Source organism: Ostrea edulis, chromosome 10 (assembly GCF_947568905.1).
Source record: "Ostrea edulis chromosome 10, xbOstEdul1.1, whole genome shotgun sequence".
Lineage (NCBI taxonomy): Eukaryota > Metazoa > Mollusca > Bivalvia > Ostreida > Ostreidae > Ostrea > Ostrea edulis.
The window spans coordinates 28,407,234-28,426,623 of NC_079173.1; the positions used below are offsets into that span (position 1 = coordinate 28,407,234).

General features: G+C 36.2%; 1 protein-coding gene across 1 annotated transcript in view; it reads right to left on the minus strand.

Annotated features, from left to right (window-relative positions):
• Positions 1-1,283: 1,283 nt before the first annotated feature.
• The window catches only part of LOC130051079 (neurogenic locus notch homolog protein 2-like), a 40,919-nt gene continuing 22,812 nt past the window's right edge, over positions 1,284-19,390 (minus strand). Inside the window, exons 12-20 of the mRNA XM_056152392.1 lie at positions 18,426-18,656; positions 17,864-18,094; positions 12,670-12,900; positions 11,360-11,590; positions 10,312-10,542; positions 8,145-8,375; positions 4,987-5,217; positions 4,361-4,618; positions 1,284-3,921 (exon numbers count right to left, since the gene is read on the minus strand). Coding sequence (XP_056008367.1) covers positions 3,760-3,921; positions 4,361-4,618; positions 4,987-5,217; positions 8,145-8,375; positions 10,312-10,542; positions 11,360-11,590; positions 12,670-12,900; positions 17,864-18,094; positions 18,426-18,656 — 2,037 coding nt within the window. The 3' untranslated portion in view covers positions 1,284-3,759. The remainder of the gene's footprint in view (positions 3,922-4,360; positions 4,619-4,986; positions 5,218-8,144; positions 8,376-10,311; positions 10,543-11,359; positions 11,591-12,669; positions 12,901-17,863; positions 18,095-18,425; positions 18,657-19,390) is intronic.

The following is a 19,390-nucleotide window of genomic DNA, read 5'->3' on the forward strand; positions in this document are numbered from 1 at the left end:
ATTTCAACTTCAGAGTACTTGTGTGTGGAATCAGAGTGGTGTTTAACAAATTAAGTTTTTGAATGACTGACTGATCACTAGATATGAATATTTTCGTTTTCCACTTTTGTTGAAGAAGCAACTGTCTATGATGTCTACTCTTTAATTTATCGTGAGGAATGGTCGTGTATAGTTTTGAAAACCGATTGTTAGGCCGTTCTTGGCACACTGATTTTGACTACGAATAACTCCCGTTTACCTGATCAGGATATAGGGCTCACGGCGGGTGTGACTGGTCGACAGGGGATGCTTACTCCTCCTAGGCACCTGATCCCACCTATGGTGTGTCCAGGGGTCCGTGTTTGCCCAACTATCAATTTTGTATTGATTTTAGGAGTTATGAGATTAATCACTGTTCGTTATTTTTACCTTTCATCAATACAAGGGACAAAATTTGCAATCTTGGAGAAAATACCCCCATCCAGTTCAACACCCGTTTCTGTACTCTGAACTAACGATTTATATTGGATTACCGTGGCAAAATTCGCTGCAGCAATGATTTTCCTAAATGATGTACCTTTCAACGGTTGACACATGTTCCATCAAAGGAAAACACACTTTGGTGCAATACTTTAGCGCAAGGACACTATATATTGGAATACTTTCATATTAATGACTAATAATCATGGTTTGTGATTCTCGGGAAGATTTTTAAAATATATATTCCCATGTACACTTTTGATCCCCAATTATGGCCCCAAGTACCTCCCGGGTTCATGATTTAAAAAAAAAAATGAATCTGCACTACATGAAGATAATTGCATACTAATCAAAGCCATGTTGTTTATGAGAGCATTATCAAAATTTCTTCCCATATGAATTTTGAACCATATCGGCCCCACCCCAAGTCGTCGCCCATCCCAAATCGTCGCCGGCAACGATTTAGCACGGACGACGATTTAGGGTGTAACACCCTCAAGGTACTGATTTCTATAATCTTGAATCTTCAATACTTGCATATTAATAATGAATCCTGGCCTCAAGTATGAATCCTCTTCCTGCTATTCTGAAGATTTATTTTTACTTTTCTTGATTGAGAAGGATACATGGCTCTTTATTTGAACGCCCTTGAATCCCTTTTATCAAAGGATCCTCTGTACCAAGTTTGGTTGAAATTAGTTCAGTGGTTCCACAGAAGTCGAAAATGTGTGAAGTTTGTAACAAATAGAGGGACTATGGACAACAGGTGACCAGAAAAGCTCACTTGACCTTGTAGCTCTGGTGAAGTAAGATAAAAGAAGAAATTCTTTGAAATTCACTTTAATGAGTAAGCTAGACAGATTCAATTTTGGAATGACTTCATCCACATGTATAGCAATCCATGAAACCTAAACAATTCATCTGCATTACAGTTACATGAATAATCGTTCCTTCTAAAGACAAAACAGGATGTTGCCTACATATGTATCAATCAATCAACAGCTACATACTCTCCCACTTCTCAAAAGTGGTAGGTAATTTTCACGGAGAAGCATTATATGCATGCAGCACCAACACATCAATATTTTAAGAACATTTCCAAGTTCTAGATCTGTATGCTGATGTATGCTACTTTTAAAATATCAGTGTGCTCTTTAATAGAAAATAAACAGTTATTAAGTGTACCACTCAATTGTTTACAGTGGCTGACAATTAAATTTATCCAGCAGCTATATCGCACAAAGTGGAGCTCGTTAATCTGGACATTTAAAAATCCATGACAATATTATGAAAATGAATGACCTGGATTTCATTAAAGTACGTGTATTAGAGAACTAAATAAAAAGTGACAAATACTGCTCAGCATCTGAACCATTAGGTTTGTTGGTGTTCATTTTAGAATAAATTTCATTTTTTGAAATTGCATGTATTAACAGTATGAATTACGATGCTTCACGCCAGCATACTTCATAATCAAAAGCATGTTTAATCTAGCTGTATGAAGTGGGTGGGGCAAGAGTTTGTGGCATGCCCCGTGTCTTTACTTTCTGGGCATAAAACGTAATAAGACAAACAGTGGTAAAGCTAAAATAGGCGACAAAGCATGTTGTACAATGTACTCAAACCTTGCCAAGCTACAACACCTCTGCACAGTTCAGACATGTTCTGAAATAATCAAATCAGTACAACAGATATTACTGTAAAAGTGATTATTTACGCTGGGCGTTAAGTACGCGTTTTTCCATGTCCAACATTACATGCAGGGGAAAGATACTTGGTAACTAAATATAACATATATGTATATAAGTATATCAAATATTTAAAACTATTCATGTGGGGGAAATTTACGCGCTTATTACGTGGCCGTGTAATTAGTGTAAATTTCCCCCCACGCGTAAATAACCACTTTAACAGTATACTTAGGTACAACACACAGCCCTTGTGAAATTTAACTTTACATAATCAACGTTTTGCCAATCATAAAGCTTTGACGTTTCTATCTTCATAATTCCTAATAAATGCATTGTTATATGCAGATCTCACAGTATGACCTTTGAACTTGACATAAAAATCTATAAATAGAAAAAAGTTCAATTATAAAATAAACATGTCACCAATAAAACTTCTCTCAGTAGGAATGTAACAGAAACCATGTAAGCATGAGATAATTTTTAAATAATCAGCTTCAGCATGCTTTCATCATCTTTATACCCCCCCCCCCCCCTCTCTCTCTCTCAAGACATTGAATGTGTTCCTTACTGAAAAATAAAATCACAACTATTCAGACGTGGAAAAACATTTATCCCAGAAATTCAAAGAGTTTTTTATTTACAATTATAAATCTGCAGATATCTATATGATCATGTAATAGCACAAACTGGCCAGAATATGTTTATGAATATGTTCTCTTTAAGTACACATGTACTATGTGACAGTTCAATTAAATAACACGACTTGCAAGCATCATCAAAGTGCATGTACAAGAGACAATAATGCATACAAACAAACACAAACAAAATTCATTATACAAGTATTCTATCTATCAACAGTCATAATGTCATGTTTTGCAATATCTATACTATTTAAGTAATTCTTATCTACATATATAAATGTTCACGTAAAAGTTCATAGCACATAACTCTGCAACAGAAGGCAAATCAAACTCATGCATACATCAGTACACCTTAAGAGTCAATCTACAGAGAAAAACATAGCATTGAAAAAATACCTACACTAAATTCTACCCCTCACCTCTCACATGTACATCATTTACTGTCAAATACCACATCATCAACTATATTATCCTTACATATTACAGTTTCTTAGTTCACTAAAAACATTTATCACATGAATAGCATATGCTTCTCTTTCCTTTGTACCCTATAAACAATTCGACAATGAAACATTTCTCAAATACAAAATCAAGTTTGATATTCATTTCTTGTAGATGCTTCATTCACAAAGTTTAATATTCTTTTAGATGCTTCATTCACACAAGATGTTTGATACATGTTCCATAATTCTATTAATTTCTCTCCTACTCCAGCTGGGGTTTTTTTTTATTCAGAAGAGACACAAGGCTCATCTAGAATCATTTGTAAATCAGAAGGCAAAGGAGCATAGACTTGAGTAAAAATAAATAATGCACAGTGTCTGTACATGAGGTATATATAAATAAAGGGAAAATTCTAATTTTTAAATTTTCAAAATAATAAATTTCTACAAGATGAAAACCGAATTCAAAAGTTTTTACTCCTTCCATTATTGAGGCAAGTAATAAAATAACAGTTAGTTCTCTGCTTATGGTAGATTCTGGATTCGTTTACGGAGTATGTTCTGTATAAACAGATTGGCTGTGTTCTTCCATGCTACCTTGGCCTCTGGCATTCTGCAAATTTCTGGCAAGGTGTCACAGATGTAGCCCTTTGGACAACAATACGTCCCACTCTTGCAGCACACAGCCTATCAAATGCAACAACTTATCAACAAAACTGCCTACAAAAATACCCACACATTGGTTAATAAAAATGCCAACAAAATATCCACACATTGGTCAATAGATATGCATAAAAATGCCCATGCATTGGTCAATGTATATGCCTACAACATGTCCACTTATTGGTCAACAATAAAACCTACAAAATGCCCACATATTGGTTGATAAAACACCTACAAATTGCCCATACATTCGTTGACAAAATACTCGGAAAATGGACTGCCCATATATTCACCATATACTGTAGATTCCTTATGAACAATACAAATGATTAATTCCCACATCCCACAATATACTTATCTCCTATACTTCCTTTTCATCATTATCATCATGAATCACCAATAATTCAGACACCTTTATTTTGATATTTATCCATTCTCAATACAAAATTGTAGTCATACTTACGTTGTTATATGCACAGCATCCATAATTTCCATCTTTATTTTTACAGCATGTATTCTTATCAGGACAGCTGGTTTTCTGATCTGGGCACATGATAGATTTACCCTTCTTGAGTGTTGTTTCTGAGTGTGCTTTTCTCTGAGCAGGTTCTTGCTCAAACCAGCCCATGACAGAATTTGTTCCTCTCATACATTTTCCAGAGGATACCTCACATTTCGTTCCTGAAGGACAGCAATGTCTACCATCAGAACAGCACACAGCCTGATGAAATATCAAAAAAAATGTTAAACATAGGCCCATAAGCCACATTGCTCAATTGAGCAACAGTTCCTAACACTGAAAAGGCTTAGCAAACATATCACTATACAAGCAGCTTGGTTCACTAAAAAATGCAAAGAAGGTAACATTGACCTACAAAGTAATCAAAATGAAGATACTTTGTAGCTATAATGTAGGCAAAGATTGTGAAATAGACAACAAAAATATTCCCTCAACCTCCAAAACATGAAATATCATTTGCCCAGTAAAAGTGGACTTGATCTTTGAAAAACTATCAAGCAAACATACACACAAGCACTCAACTCAATTACTACATCTCCCTGCAATGTAAACCTCTGTAAAATACTCACTTTTGGAAGAGGACAACATCCGTATCTTCCACTAGACAGCTTACAACATGTCTGCCCATCCTTGCATTGACTCTGACCATCAGGACATACCACATTTTCTGATCTCAATATAGCAGGTTCTTTCTCTAACCAGTCCATGACAGAAATTGTTCCTCTCATACATTTTCCGGAGGATACCTCACATTTTGTTCCTGAAGGACAGCAATGTCTACCGTCAGAACAGCACACAGCCTGATAAAAACATTTTTCAAAATGTTAAAGAGGTCCATGGGACACTTTGCTCACCTGAGCAACAGTTTAAAACAATGAACAAGCTTAGGAAATCTATTATTGTACAAGAAGCTTGGTTTACTAAAAAAGTTTTTAAAGGTAACCACTAAAAAGTCATTAATTATCAAACTTTATTATATTTGACTACAAATTCATGAATTGTCATATCCTCTTGTAGACAGGGATGGCCTTTCATATTAACGAACTTTGTCTAAGAATGCTTATTGCCATTTAGTTTGGTTCCCTTCACATGTAAAACATTGATCCCCTATTGTGACCCCATCTTAACCCCAGGGGTCATGTGTTTTACAAATTTGAATCTCCACTTTGTCAGGAAGCTTTCATGTAAATTTCAGCTCTTGTGGCCATGTGGTTCTCAAGATTTTTAAATGACCCCAACCCTATTTTGCTTTTTTGTGATTATCTCCCCTTTGAAGGGGGTATGGTCCTTCATTTGAACAAACTCAAATCCCGTCTACCCAAAGATGCTTTGTGCCAAGATTGATTGAAAATCACCCAATGGTTCTGAAGAAGAATAAAAATATTAAAAACTTACAACAACAGCAACAACGGACAATGGAAAGTTTTGATCAGAAAAGCTTACTGGACCTTACGGTTGAGGTAAGCTAAAAACAAACACTATACAACATGAACTTGGGCACATGTAGATTTTTCAAACTCCTAAAAACGTATTTCTCCTATACATTCTATCTGGATTCCTCATCACCAGCAAGAATATATAATTGGCCACAACATTCACCTTCGCTATACACCTTCATTTTCTTTCCTATATAAAACTAATACGATATAAAATCAACATTTTAACTGTTAAACCAAGTCTCACACTCATTGACTATGTAGGTCTATTGACCAGTCAACAGTTTACGAACTGTTGTCCGAGCAATAGTTTGCCCTATTTCTATTGGCTACGCAAGTGATGTGATTCTCGGTCTGCTGCTTTGATTATACAATGCCGAGGTTCAGCGATTTAACTGATGATGAAATATAGAATTTACTAGATGAAACGTTAAGCAGGTATACGAAAAATGTAATGATTGATTATTAGTTCGGATATTGGGTATGATTTCTTTTAAACTAGTGGATATATTAATAAACATATGCAATTACACTGTCTTGTTAAAAGTTTGATGTCAACAAACCATGTGCATCTCATAAAAACAATCTTTAAACAAGATGTGTTTGTGAAACAAAAATTGCCCCCAATAATGGCCAATTCCAAAGACGGCCAATGTCACAAAGACAATTATCTTGGTACAAGTAGAAAGATCTTGTCACAAGAAATGCTTATGTGCAGTAAGAAAGCTCTAATATTTACCATTTAGAACTTATGACCAATGTCAATTTTTTTTAATGTAGGTCAAACTCCAAGGTCAAGGTCACTGGGTCAAAAATGTTGGTACCCACAGAAATGTCTTGTTACAAGAAATACTCATGTGAAATATCTTAGCTCTAGCACTTACAGTTCAAAAGTTGTTATTAGCAAGGTTAAAGTTTTCGTAAAGTAGGTCAAATTCCAAGGCCACAGGGTCAAAAATATTGGTAGCCACGGAAAGGTCTTGTCACAAGGAATACTCATGTGAAATATCAAAGCTCTGGCACTTACTGTTCAAAAGTTATTAGCAAGGTTAAAGTTTTCAAAAAGTAGGTCGATTGATTGATTGAATATCATTTAACATCCCTCTCGAGAATATTTCACTCATATGGAGACGTCACCATTGCCGGTGGAACTCCAAGGTCTAGGTCACATTGTCAAAAACGTTGGTATCTACAGAAAGGTCTATTTTTCCCTTTTTGTGTTTTTTCTCCCATTTAAATGGGGCATGGCCCTTCCTTTCAACAAACTAGAATCCCCTTCACCTAAAGATGATTTTTCCAAGTTTGATTGAAATTGGCCCAGTCATTCTGCAGAGGATTTTCCTATATATTTTGTTGTATATCTGCATGTAAAATTTTCATCTCTTATTGTGTCCCAACCCTACACCTGGGGAGCCATGATATAAACAAATTTGGATCTCCTCTATATCAGGAAGCTTTCAGGTATATCTCCACTCTTCTGGCCCATTGCTTCTTCAGAACAAGACTTTTAAAGATTTTCTTTATATATTCGCATGTATATGTGTATATCTTTGATCCATTATTGGGGCCCCATCATACACCCGCTGGTTATGATTTTAAGAAACTTGAATTATGTTTACGTCAGGAAGATTTCATGTAAATTTCAACTTTTCTGGCCCAGTACTTCTTGAGAAGATTTTTAAATGACCCCATCCTATTTTTGCATTTTTGTGATTATCTCCCCATTGAAGGGGGCATGTTCCTTCACTTCAACAAACTCGAATCCCCTCCACCCAAGAATGCTTTGTGCCAAGTTTGCTTGAAATTGGCTTAGTGATTCTGAAGAAAATGTTAAAAGCTTACAACGATGACAACCACGACGATGGCAATGAAGGAGAACGGAAAGTTTTGATTATAGAAAGCTCAATTGAACTTTCACTTCAGGTGATATCACAGTATATCAAAATGATTCAAGATATATGCAGAAAAACATTGCTTCAAACCACCAAAAAGGCCCTCTCAAGAAAATTTCAAGAATGACTTGCAAATATGAAGGACTTCTGTCTGAATTGAAGGTAACCTTGACCTACAAAGTAATCAAAATGAAGATACTTTGTAGCTATAACATAGGCAAAGGCTACAGATTGTGAAATATACAACAATAATAAAACCCTCAACCCCCCATACATGAAATACCCTTTGCCCAGTAAAAGTGGACTTGATCTTTGAGAAACTATCAAGCAAACATACACACAAGCACTCAAGTCAAAAACTACATCTCCCTGCAATGCAAACCTCTGTAAAATACTCACTTTTGGAAGAGGACAACAACCATATCTTCCACTCGACAGCTTACAACATGTCTGCCCATCCTTGCATTGACTTTGACCGTCAGGACATACCACATTTTCTGATCTCAGCATAGCGGGTTCTTTCTCAAACCAGTCCATGACAATATTTGTTCCTCTCATACATTTTCCGGAGGATACTTCACATTTCGTTCCTGAAGGACAGCAATGTCTACCGTCAGAACAGCACACAGCCTGATCAAAATATCAAATAAATATCTTAAAAAACAAACACTATACAACATGAACTTGGACACATGTACATTATTCAGACTGCTAAAAACAAATACGCATTTCTCGTATACACTCTATCTGGATTCCTCATCACCAGCAAGAATCTATATTGGGCCATAACATTCACATACATCACCTTCTTCTGAAACAAATATCTCTCTACATGACTGAGACATTTCAGAATCAAAACATGCGTTTTTATTAGATCGAATATGTACATCAATTTCTTTCTTTCAAGATCCCATGGGGATCTAGGTTGGAATAGGTCCTCAGTACCCTTTGCTTGTCGTAGAAGGCGACTAAATGGGGCGGTCCTTCAGATGAGACAGCAAAAAACGAGGTTCCGTGTCACAGCAGGTGTGGCACGATAAAGATCCCTTCCCGTTCAAAGGCCATAAGCGCGACTATACGCCGAAATATTACAGCCTTTCACTGGCAGTGGTGACATCTCCTTGTGATTGAAATGTTCCCCAGAGGTACGTTAAACAATATTCAATCAATCAATCTTTTCTTCAAAAGAGTGACAGTAAATCAACATGCTTTAAGACGTACATGTATGTGGGGAAAAAAGATTGCTTAAAACCATTGAAAAGGCACTCAAAAGAAAATTTAAAGAATGACTTAAAAATATTAAAGGGACTGATTCACGATTTCCCCCAAAATTTTGTTTTTCACTTTTAATGATCAAAAACTACTGTCTAATGTGTTTAAAAGATTTCACATAAAAATTAAGGTTATACATTATCACAGAAGCTCATTTTGGAGAATTTATGATTTGTTCTGTAAACAAAGATTGCAATATGTTATTGTTTACGAAATTTTCAAAAGAAATGGAAATTGATCTAAGTTTATTATGTATTTCACATTTCAAGCATTCTTTGGGTAAAATGTGTCACATTTTTTGACTATGTAAAATTAAGATGTTTTATATTACAAAATTAAATTTCACTGGTTTGTTTTATACATTAAAAGACTCGAGTCTTTATTTACATAACACAGATTTAAGGCTAAAATATTGCTTTTATTCTTGCATTCAGAAGGTCAAAATTTTGGCTGTCAATATAAAATTAGTTATATTTTTAATGTTTTCCATCAAAAATGAAGAATATTTTTATCAAAAATTGTGAACCAGTCCCTTTAATATGACCTCTCTCTGCATTGAAGATAACCTTGATTTACAAGCAAACCTAAAATAAAAATGCTATGTAGCTATAACAGAGGTAAAGGCTGCAGATTGTGAAAAACACTACAATAACATAACCTTAACCTCCACAACATATCATATCCATTCCCAAGTACACGTGATTTCTTGATTCAGACCTAATGAAAGCAATTTTCATCAAAATAAGAATATTAATTTAATTTGATGCTGCAATATTGACATAACTTATATTTCTTAATTTACAAGTGTATTGGAAGCCACAATTTAATTTTCCTGTAGAATATTGGTGTAGTAAAGATCGTAGTACATTTTTAGTAAGAGACTCTATCTCCATATTTTAGAGCTGTTCCATTATGCAATGAAAAGTACCAGTAAAATGAAGCTGTACACAGAGAAATTCAAAGTCTGACTTTTTAGTTCTTTTTCTGTGCTAATCAAATTGGAATTACATGGTAATAGCGAGTCAGTTGTGAAGGTAACTTTTTCGATTGTATATTAATGATATGTGACATGATTTTACCAAAACATGTACCGAGTACAAATTTCAATATGCTCCACTGCGGGCACATGGGAGGCATTCTATCATTAAATCAGGTGCGTAGGACATCATCACTTTAACGATAGAACATTATATCTAACATGGACTTGTTCTGCCTGAAACTATCAAGCAAACCCACAATCACTCAAGTCAATTACTATATCTCACTGCAATGCAAACCTCTGTAAAATACTCACACTGGGAATAGGACAGCATCCATAACTTCCACTGGACAGCTTACAACATGTCTGCCCATCCTTGCATTGACTTTGACCGTCAGGACATACCACATTTTCTGATCTCAGCATAGCTGGCTCTTTCTCCAACCAGTCCATGACAATATTTGTTCCTTTCATACATTTTCCAGAGGATACCTCACATTTCGTTCCTGAAGGACAGCAATGTCTACCGTCAGAACAGCACACAGCCTGATAAAATATCAAAAAATATGTTAAACAAGAGGCCCATGGGCTACATTGCTCACCTAATCAACAGTTTCTAAAAATCAACAAGCTTAGCAAATCTATCATATACAAGCAGCTTGGTTCACTAAAAATGTTTTAATAGTAACCACTAAAAATTCATTAATTATCAAACTTTATTTAATTTGACTCATTGACAATTCATAAATTATCATATCCTCTTGTAGACGGGAATGGCCTTTCATATTAATGAACTTCATCTAAGAATGCTTATTGTCATTTAGTTTGGTTTCCTTAACATGTAAAACCTTGATCCCCTATTGTGGCCCCACCCTAACCCCATCATCATCATATCCAGTTTATTTGTTGATCAGGCCATCAATTAATCCTCTGTTGAGGGTGGGGCCTGACTGTCCAGTCTTGATCTAAGTCTTCCTCTCCATTCCTGTCTGTGATGAGGGTTGACGGAATCCATACCCAGGGTTTTCCTATCCCGTTTCACGACATCCTCCCAAGAAAGTTTGGGTCTGCCAGTGGTCCTCTCCGCTGGTACGTTCAGTTGTCGGACTTGAGCAATCCAGCCAGTGCTGCGCTCAACGTGCCCCAGCCAATGCAGTCTGCTCTTCTGCATGATGTCTGCGAGGCTTTTTAAGTTGACTTGAGTGAGGAAGGATTCAAACGGAATGGTTTGCTCAAGCTTCACCAAACAGATCCATCTTATCATTGCTTTGTCGTTACGCTGCAGTTTCTTTATACATGTAGTGTTAGCAGAAACCAGAGGTCACCTTTATTACAATTATTTAAACTTCTATATAATACTCACATTTGGAATAGGACAGCATCCATAATTTCCACTCGACAGCTTACAACATGTCTGCCCATCCTTGCATTGACTTTGACCATCAGGACAAACCACATTTTCTGATCTCAGCATAGCGGGTTCTTTCTCAAACCAGTCCATGACAATATTTGTTCCTTTCATACATTTTCCAGAGGATACCTCACATTTTGTTCCTGAAGGACAGCAATGTCTACCGTCAGAGCAACACACCGCCTGAAAAAAATATCAAAACAATATGTTAAACAAGAGGCCCATGGGCTACATTGCTCACCTAATCAACAGTTTCTAAAAATTAACAAGCCTAGCAAATCTATCATTATACAAGCAGCTTGGTTCACTAAAAAATGTTTTTAAAGGTAAGCACTAAAAATTCATTAATTATCAAACTTTATTTAATTTGACTCAATTCATAAATTATCATATCCTCTTGTAGACGGGGATGGCCTTTCATATTAACAAACTTCATCTAAGAATTCTTTTTGTTGTTTAGTTTGGTTTCCTTGACATGTTAAACTTTAATTCTCTATTGTGGCCCCACCCTAACCCCAGGGGTCACCTTTATTACAAACTTGAATCTCCACGTTGTCAGGAAGCTTTCATGTAAATCTCCACTCTTGTGGCCAAGTGGTTCTTAAGAAGATTTTTAAATGACCTCACCCTATTTCTGTCTTTTTGTGTTTTTTCTCCCATTTGAATGAGGCATGGCCCTTCCTTTCAACAAACTAGAATCCCCTTCACCTAAAGATGATTTTTCCAAGTTTGATTGAAATTGGCCCAGTCATTCTGCAGAAGATTTTCTTATACATTTTGTTGTATATCTGCATGTAAAATTTTGATCCCTTATTATGTCCCCACCCTACCCCTAGGGGTCATCATCTGTACAAATTTGAATCTACTCAATATCTGGAAGATTTTGAGTATATCTCCGCCCTTCTAGCCCAGTGCTTTTTGAGAACAAGACTTTTAAAGATTTTCTTTATATATTTGCATGTACATGTGTATAACCTTGATCCACTATTTGCAAATATGAATATGACTTCTGTCTGAATTGAAGGTAACCTTGTCCTACAAAGTAATAAAAATGAAGATACTTTGTAGCTATAACGTAGATAAAGCTGCTACAGATTGTGAAATAGACAACAATAATATTCCCTCAACCTCCTTAACATGAAATATTCATTGCCCGGTGAAAGTGGACTTGATCTTTGAAAAACTATCAAGCAAACATAGCCACAAGCACTCAAGTCAAAAACTACATCTCCCTGCAATGCAAACCTCTGTAAAATACTCACTTTTGGAAGAGGACAACAACCATATCTTCCACTCGACAGCTTACAACATGTCTGCCCATCCTTGCATTGACTTTGACCATCAGGACAAACCACATTTTCTGATCTCAGCATAGCAGGTTCTTTCTCAAACCAGTCCATGACAATATTTGTTCCTCTCATACATTTTCCAGAGGATACTTCACATTTCGTTCCTGAAGGACAGCAATGTCTACCGTCAGAACAGCACACAGCCTGATCAAAATATCAAATAAATATCTTAAAAAACACACACTATACAACATGAACTTGGGCACATGTAGATTTTTCAAACTCCTAGAAACGTATTTCTCGTATACATTCTATCGGGATTCCTCATCATCAGCAAGAATCTATATTGGGCCATAACATTCACATACATCACCTTCTTCTGAAACAAATATCTCTCTACATGACTGAGACCTTTCAGAATCAATACATGCTTTTTTATTAGAACAAATATGTACATCAATTTCTGTCTTTCAAAAGAGTGACAGTATATCAACATCCTTTCCCGTGGGGATCCGGGTTAGAATAAGTCCTCAGTACCCCTTGCTTGTCATAGAAGGCGACTAAATGGGGCGGTCCTTCGGATGAGACCACAAAAACCAAGGCCCCGTGTCACAGCAGGTGTGGCACGATAAAGATCCCTCCCTGCTCAAAGGCCATAAGCACCGAGCATAGGCCGAAATTTTGCAGCCCTTCACCAGCAGTGGGGACGTCTCCTTATGAGTGAAAAATTCTCGAGAGGGACGTTAAACAATATTCAATCAATCAACATCCTTTAAGATGTATGTAGGTAAAAAAAGGTGCTTCAATGCAATGAAAAGTCCCTCTCAACACAATTTGAAGAATGACTTGCAAATATCAATATGATCTCTGTCTCAATTGAAGATAACCTTGACCTACAAGGTCAACTAAAATGAAGATGTTATGTAGCTATAACGGAGGTAAAGGCTGCAGATTGTGCAAAGCACTACAATAACATACCCTCAACCTCCAGCACATATATCATTATACCTCAGTATGAGAATTCTATGCAACGCGTAATCTGATTGGTCTAGATGGTCACGTGCCAGGGATGACAAAACTTTATATCTCCCTCTCAAACATCATTATATAAATATTGCATGTAGTTGAGGGTAACATTGAAAATTTTCACCCCAAGAAAACCATTGTCAACTGAGGCGCAGCCGAGGTTGAAAATGGTTTCTCGAGGGGTGAAAATTTCAATGTTACCCTCAGCTACATGCAATATTTGTTTTATTATACTGAATGTTATGTAAACTGGAAAGCAGAAAAACTTACGTCTGTTGACATTTGATCAATCACTGTCATGCGATATTTCGTATTTCGATGCGGGTACTCGCGTTTATTACAAACGCTAAAACGACGTCGTCTAGCAATCTACAGCGAACCGTACGCGCATAAATTTGACGCATGTGATAATTTTTTATAATATCACCCGTTGTCAAGTACTGTTACCCATTGCTAGATACTATCACCCTGGGGCGCGTGTTTTCTGTTCTCAGAGGGTAACAATATGTTTTTTCAAATGCTTCTTGACCAATCAGGTTCGAGTATTTTACATGAAAGTATAATAAATCTCCTTATCATATTTACCCCTTTGGACAGCCTCGTGCAATTTACATAAATTTAACGTCAAGGTAGACGAAGTGTATTGTGACGCCACAATAAGTCCAAGTCATTCTACTTTCATAGTTCGTAAAAGGCAGAAAATATGCGGGTCTTTGATACACAGTTGAATCGCATGGTTTTGGTTGATACAAAAACTAAGCAAGTAAATGAGCATTCAAGGAGAATGGAAATACAAAAACTGGTTATCATATCACTATATTTCATTGTTTTTACCTTCTACCGTAATACGTTGACGGCGCGGTGTTACCGATCTCAACTACATACAATGTATAGATGAGCGGACTCCAATTTCAAATGCATTTTTGTAGTTTTGGTTTGTTTCGGTATAATAAACAATTTATTGCATGAATGTTCGGGAGATATGAAGATTTATTCACCCAAGAATCAAAGGCCTAAAGGGCCTGAGAGTAGACTCGCTCTTCATTGTCAACTGGAATAGGTAATCTTGAAGGAGCAAGATAGTAGTAATCAAGGATGACGGACATCGTGTGTGTGAATTTGCATATGCACGCTTCTTTTAGCAGGATTTATACTTTAATGCATCATAACTGTGTATGGTGACTAAATTTGACTAAGTCATGACCACTACCATTTAAATTACATGTACATATCCAACATGGATGTAAAGAGTCATTGCTAACTTATGATTGTGCTAAACAATCCATGATGTACAAATGCTAAGAATTGGAGGAAAATCATTATGTAGTCATATAGTACTTTATATCACAACAGAAAACCCTCAAATAAGCACCACAGTGGTTGTAAGAAGATAACATCCAACAAAAAAGTTTAGCAAATCAATTCCTTGAGCTTAAACTTTAGTCAATATAACAATGACTATGCAGTTGACATCTGTAAGAAACATCGTTGTTTTTACTGTACTGACTCTCCGTGCATATTTTGAGAGTTTATTCATCAACTAGTCATAAAATGCTACCATCAAAACAATAAAGAAAACAAGAAACGTTTGTCAAACAGTACAAACATACAACAATGCCCCCACTCCCAAAGTGGTGCAGAATTGTAAAGGTTATACACATGCATCATTTAATTGATAATAGTACCAAACCAATGCAAGTCAAGATGTTGAGTGGACAATATCTTCCTATGTCCAGAATGGACTGACCTTTGACCATGTGACCTAAACTATATACGGGTCATCTATTCCATAGGATGTACCAGTGTACTAAGTTTGGTGTCAATCAAGCTACTGATTCTTGAAATATACGAGACAATATATTACTATGTCCAGTTTGACCCTTGATCTTTAACCATTTGACCTCAAAATCAATAGGGGGTCATCTACTCCTTAGCTTAGGATGTACCAGTGTACCAAGTTTGATGTCTGTAAAGCAAAGGGTGTTCAAGATATTGAATGGACAGTATATTCCTATGTCCAGAGTGGACTGACTTTTCACCTTTTGACCTAAAAATCAATAGGGGTCCTCTTCTGCTCATAACCAACCAACATTTGAAATATCATAACGATCAAGTGAATGTTTCCCAAGATATTAAGCGAACATGTTGTCTGCCGACCGACAAGTGCAAAGCAATCCCCCCCTCCTGTTCTTCTTTGAAAGGGGGCATAAGTAATTGTTTACAGAATCTCATATATATAGTCACATGAATTTAGAAATATGGCTGAAATGGGTTTCCGTACTTCGGAAAAACGTAAATACTGACTATCACATTGACATTAATGGGCTTCCATAATTCTAGAAAAAAAACTACAATCGGAATATGCTGATTAATTTACACTTGTATTTAACCAAATATAATACGCACTTTTGAAAAAAAAATTATGTGAAGGGACACATTATACATACCACTAAAGGTTTTTGACTCATTTTGTTTTAGTCAATGCAATGTGCACTTCTAATTTTTCGTCGCATTGTTTACCTATCTAAAAGCGTAAAATTGTTGTTTTTTTTAAATTATCTTACACCCTGTAACTAATCATTATGAAACACTTCAAACAGCCAATTAAAATTTATCATCGTACAATTTTTAAAACTGCCATGATATTATGATACCGAGACTAGCACATGTTTTGTGTACAAGTCCTTTGTCACTTGATTTTGTCAGATTTCTGCATGTAGCACGTTTTTCATGGATCTGGGAATATGCGATTACTTTTGAGTTTTAACTTTCCTTTTGCAGTAAACGACTGATGTACTTACCCATCTAAATGCGGTGAAATTTTAGAAGGTTATGTTTGAATTCTTCATTTAGTGCCAATCAAATTACTGGCTTTGATTATTGATATGTTTATAATCATCACACCTTGGTACGACATTTTTCGAAGCTTGGGTGATGTTTTGATTACAAAACATTGAACGCCCGCATCGGCTATTTAATTGATATATATGTGTGTGTGTGTGTGTGAACTTTAAACAAAGAAAATATCGAGTCTTTTAAAACTGTATTGCTACGAACTCTCGTGCTTTGCTGAAATTAACATTATTTCCCTGAAAATACTGCTATGTAGTGTGTATAAGGACAAGATTGTCGTTTTCTTAAAAAACAAATTTGTTGCACTGCATACAAATTCAATTGCATGCTTTTTTGAGAACCTGTATTATTTCTACAAAGATTTCTCGTGACGCTAAATGCGATTGTACACACGAACAAAGGTATTTCCACAATTTACAGGCCCCAAAACTTGACAAAAGGGGATGCGTATTAAAATATATTCGGCAAATACGGTAAAGCACTGTAAATGTGATTATCTATATCTGACTGTAAAACGAAAACATAACAAACTGGACGTGCGTTCCTCGTCTCACCCCGATAGATTCCCGCAGAAATAGTCACATGTTTCAGGCTTTGACACACTTTCGAAGAGGCCTCGACGGGGAGTATGATCGGTCGTACATTTTCAAATATTTACTATGCTTTTCCAACCTAAGAAAGAGAGATATCACTTTCTTCACTAAGAAATATTTACTTATAAGTTATTTGTTTCATGTTTACGAATCTATTTTTGTAGTTGATATATTTATACACACGTACAATCGCCTGTTGCTTACATCATGTATTCATGCGCACTATGTTTAGTTTCTTTAAACGTATTGAGGGGACTCATTTAAATTACATTGTTATAAGAATGTCAACATACATGTATGATATGTCTTCAAAACTCAATAAAGCTGTTCAAAAAGCAAAAGAACATTTTTTGAAGATCTTTGTGCGCGGGATTTATTTGCTGTCGGTGTAAGAATAAACAGAGAGTTTGTGATACGCGATGAATCCGCACGCCGTTGATAGCAAGGAGCATCTCACTTCGCGAGCCGACTCAAAAATCATATTCCCCTCCAGCGTTACCCTCAGGGAATATGATTTTTCTTGGGTGAATAAATCTTCATATCTCCCTCACTATCATGCAATAAATGTATAATATCCTTCGCCTGCTACACATGGACTAGTTCTTTGAGAAACTATCAAGCGAACATACATACACACAAGCGCTCAAGTCAATTACTACATCTCCTTGCAATGCAAACCTCTGTAAAATACTCACTTTTGGAATAGGACAGCATCCATAATTTCCACTCGACAGCTTACAACATGTCTGCCCATCCTTGCATTGACTTTGACCATCAGGACATACCACATTTTCTGATCTCAGCATTGCAGGTTCTTTCTCAAACCAGTCCATAACAATATTTGTTCCTCTCATACATTTTCCGGAGGATACCTCACATTTCGTTCCTGAAGGACAGCAATGTCTACCGTCAGAACAGCACACAGCCTGATCAAAATAACATTAAATGAAATATCTAGATCATCAAATGTTTAGGAGGTATACTACTACATTGTCATAATGGCTGACTTCCTTTAAAACATGAATGAAAATATAAATATCAGCAATATTTGTAGATTCCAATCAAATTCATTGACTAGTTGTGTGGATCAGTCATTTAACATGTCCACTGCTGATTTGTAAATCACGTGTTTGGAGTCCAGCAGGAGTTTCGCCAATTTTTTTCTTTTTTTAGAGAAACTATCAAGCAAACATACACACAAGCCCTCAAGTCAATTACTATATCTCACTGCAATGTAAATCTCTGTAAAACACTCACTTTGGGAATAGGACAGCATCCATAACTTCCACTCGACAGCTTACAACATGTCTGCCCATCCTTGCATTGACTTTGACCATCAGGACATACCACATTTTCTGATCTCAGCATAGCGGGTTCTTTCTCCATCCAGTCCATGACAGAATGTGTTCCTCTCATACATTTTCCGGAGGATACCTCACATTTTGTTCCTGAAGGACAGCAATGTCTACCGTCAGAACAGCACACAGCCTGATCAAAATATCAAATAAATTTCTTAAAAACCAAACACTATACAACATGAACTTGGACACATGTACATTATTCAAACTGCTAAAAACAAATATGCATTTCTCGTATACATTCTATCTGGATTTCTCATCACCAGCAAGAATCTATATTGGGCCACAACATTCACATACATCACTTTCCTCTGAAACAAATATCTCTCTACATGACTGAGACCTTTGAGAAACGCTCCGTATATCAAAACATACTCTTTGTTACACCAAATATGTATATCAATTTCTTCCTTTCAAAACAGTGATAGTATATCAACATGCTTTAAGACATATGTGGAAGAAAAGATTGCTTAAAACCATTCAAAATGTGCTCTCAAGAAAATTTGAAGAATGGCTTGTAAATATAGATATGACCTCTATCTGGATTGAAGATAACCTTGACCTACAAGGTCAACTAAAATGAAGATGTTATGTAGAAAGGTGAAGATAACGAACAGTGATCAATCTCATAACTTCTAAAATCAATACAAAATAGAGAGTTGGGCAAACACGGACCCCTGGACACACCAGAGGTGGGGATCAGGTGCCTAGGAGGAGTAAGCATCCCCTGTCGACCGGTCACACCCGCTGTGAGTCCTATATCCTGATCAGGTAAACGGAGTTATCAATAGCAGAGGTAAAGGCTGCAGATTGTGAAAAACACTACAATAACATACCCTCAACCTCCACAGCATATATTAATAT